General features: G+C 43.9%; 1 protein-coding gene across 1 annotated transcript; it reads left to right on the top strand.

Annotated features, from left to right (window-relative positions):
* The first annotated feature begins 1,577 nt into the window (after positions 1 to 1,577).
* On the top strand, positions 1,578 to 2,529 carry LOC115252476 (uncharacterized). The gene is made up of 2 exons (XM_029847764.1): positions 1,578 to 1,748; positions 1,817 to 2,529. Exons 1-2 carry the CDS (start codon positions 1,622 to 1,624, stop codon positions 2,527 to 2,529), a joined length of 840 nt encoding a protein of 279 aa, XP_029703624.1. The 5' UTR covers positions 1,578 to 1,621.
* Positions 2,530 to 2,921: the final 392 nt, after the last annotated feature.

The following is a 2,921-nucleotide window of genomic DNA, read 5'->3' as shown; positions in this document are numbered from 1 at the left end:
CGGAGGGTGAGTACAGGGGAGACGGTTCACATCCTCCACCTCAACATTCAGCCAACTCTTGTCCTGTATCCCTCAGACACAGACAGCGTGCACCTTGACCATGAAGACCCACGCGACCTTTATAGGCTTCGTTAAAGCTACGGAGGCTTTCGCCCAGCAGTACAACGATTCCTAATTCCAGAGGAAGTGAAATCGACACTAAAGCAACGTGTTTATTTATCGCTACACTTGGTGCTTCCAGTGATAACACTGTTTAATAAGGTCTTATTTATTAAGTTCTTCTTATTTATTATTTATTCTTAATTTATTGGTTTTTTTTACTCTGTCCCATGGAACATTTTGCTAATAAATTTTGAACACATCCAAATGCATTCGTGACTTATGTGCTCATTCTTCACCTTTTCTGAGTGGATGCCATGCTGTCCACAGGTGTTTGTGGCTCTTAAAAAGGTCTCAAAGTAGCTCAAACAGTCACTAAACTTCAGCTCAGCAATGCCTCTTTAATAAGGTCTTATTTATTATTTATTCTTAATTTATTGGTTTTTTACTGTCCATGGAACATTTTGCTAATAAATTTTGAACACATCCAAATGCATTCGTGACTTATGTGCTCATTCTTCACCTTTTCTGAGTGGATGCCATGCTGTCCACAGGTGTTTGTGGCTCTTAAAAAGGTCTCAAAGTAGCTCAAATAGTCACTAAACTTCAGCTCAGCAATGCCTCTAAAAAAGGAACTACTTTAAGGAAAGGTGGAAAAAAGAGAGACGCCTACACCCACTCATTAGCGAGTGGTTTCACAATTATCCAGCTGAGGGTGCAACAATTGCACAACAAAAGATTAAAAGCACTCAATCCCTCAGCAGACAAGTATTGCATTACTGCACAGAACTGGAGACAGTGTGATTGACAGCAGGAGGGGATGACACAACGTGCTGGGAATACACCCTCGCCAGGAAGCGAAACGTGGAAATCACGAGCGGAAATTCTTTTATTAGTCGCAGCGACCGATTGTTGTCCAAAAAAGCAGAAGAATGCAAGTGACAGCAGCTTCTCCATCATCCGCCTGTCCACCACTCCACCTGGACACATTTCAACTTCACCTACTTGGTGACAAATCATTCAACCACAATCGACCATTGCGTTTATGTTCTGAAAGCCACAATCGTCCACGCTGACCTTGGTATTTATCCAGCATGTTAAAAAAATATAATTAAAAATCACAAAAACACAATCAATCACAATCAAACGACATGTCTGTGGGCTTTTCTTCTCCAAGCAGGGTTTCATTCAACGACTTTCCTGTGATGCACTAAGAGTATCAACAGAAGCGGAAAAAAAAAAAGAAGCCTCGAAACCACAAACAAGCGCCGGCTAACCCAGTTTTTTTAAGTTGTGCTACAACTGGCCAATTGAGGGATTTTACCACCCTGTAGCACTATCATGAAAAAAAAAAAATTCCAACAGTCATCTAAAGGAAAAACAGCGCTGTGCCTCAGCTAAACACAAGCAATGCTGCCCACCTGTTCCGCCCCACACTCGTATGAATTAAGAGTGAAAGGCCACAGAGGAGCATTGCAACAGAGGACCCTGCACATCACACCGACAGCTCTTCGCCCTGAACATGGAGAACTTTATCAGGATTAACGTTTGGCTCGGCATCCTCTGCCTGTGCTTTCCAGCAAACCCCTTCCCCCTCCACTTGGAGGATTCAAATATCGACGTGATACGCGAGGATGTGAAATGTGTAAGTTCTTGCAGACGTTATCGGCATTTCTGAAAGTTTCTAGTCGCTGATACAATCTCCTGCCTTCAACAGGAACCAGATTCGAAATTCTACACTCCAGCAAACGTGAGGGTAAGAACAGTCAAAATTCAAATCCTAAAAAAAAAAATATCAAGCTGACTTTTATGGTTCAGCTCAGCTGTCAACCACAGGGTTCTCTAGTACAGGAAATGAGCTCCAGGGTGTCAATGTTTCACCCCGTTTCACTAAGTTGCTTCATGTCCGCGTCACGGAGGCTAAAACCTTTTTCCCACTTGCAGGACGATCATCATTGCATCATTGTGGCGCTGGAATGCGTCGCGGCGGAGCTGAAAACGGTCAGACGCGAGTGTGAGGATCCGGAGGACGTCATCGGTGTGGCCGAGGAGTTTCTGACACATACAATCCAGAAGCTAAAGAACGGCGTGAAGATCGAGGTGAGTGTCCCAGACGGGCCGAGGGGAGAACTGCACCGGGCGCCCGAGCTGACGGCCCTCCCTCTCCCACAGAAATCCAACTCAAACCGATGTGCAGCACCTGCGAGAGCTGGCCTGAGAAGCCTCTCACCAACTTTCTGGACGCACGGAATCCTTGCTACAGCAAGTCCAGTCTGGGGCGATTCCATCGGCAGAGGGCAGCTGAGGACCAGGCGACGGGAGCCGGAGCGCCAGAGAACGCCAGAGAACGCCAGAGAGCGTCAGAGAGCGTCAGAGAGCGCCCAGCTCTTCTGTACATCGCCTCATCAAAGAAGACGTGAATGTATCTGAACACTGCTGGAAACTATTTAATGACAAGCGTAATACAAGAGAATCTTATTTTACTACACTTCTATAATGCAAGATTTAGACATTTATGTCTTCCTAATTTATTTATTTTGTACAAATAACTGACGATTTGAAAAGTTAGCTGATGATGCACTATTTATTTAAATATCTATTTTTAATTTATTATTGTGTACTGTGACGCTCTGATATTATAGGATGAGATAATAAATGTAACAAACCTTTTAATGAATAGCCTTGTCTATTTTTTTTAATCATAATTTAGCTCCATGACAGCAGGAAGGCAAATAATGTGGGAGAGGAATGGGTGTAACCGACCTCCTGTAGGAGGCTGAATTTCCTTAACGTAAAGGTCAACATATTACTCAGTCAGTCCA

Source organism: Takifugu rubripes, chromosome 14, assembly GCF_901000725.2.
Source record: "Takifugu rubripes chromosome 14, fTakRub1.2, whole genome shotgun sequence".
Classification (NCBI taxonomy): Eukaryota; Metazoa; Chordata; class Actinopteri; order Tetraodontiformes; family Tetraodontidae; genus Takifugu; species Takifugu rubripes.
This window is presented reverse-complemented; position numbering and strand designations above follow the sequence as displayed.

Bases quoted from the DNA above. Each gene is read 5' to 3' on its own strand.
- LOC115252476 (XM_029847764.1), top strand. From the start codon at position 1,622: ATGGAGAACTTTATCAGGATTAACGTTTGGCTCGGCATCCTCTGCCTG. The intron at 1,749-1,816 runs GTTCTTGCAGAC...TGCCTTCAACAG, and splicing joins CGAGGATGTGAAATGTGTAA to GAACCAGATTCGAAATTCTA.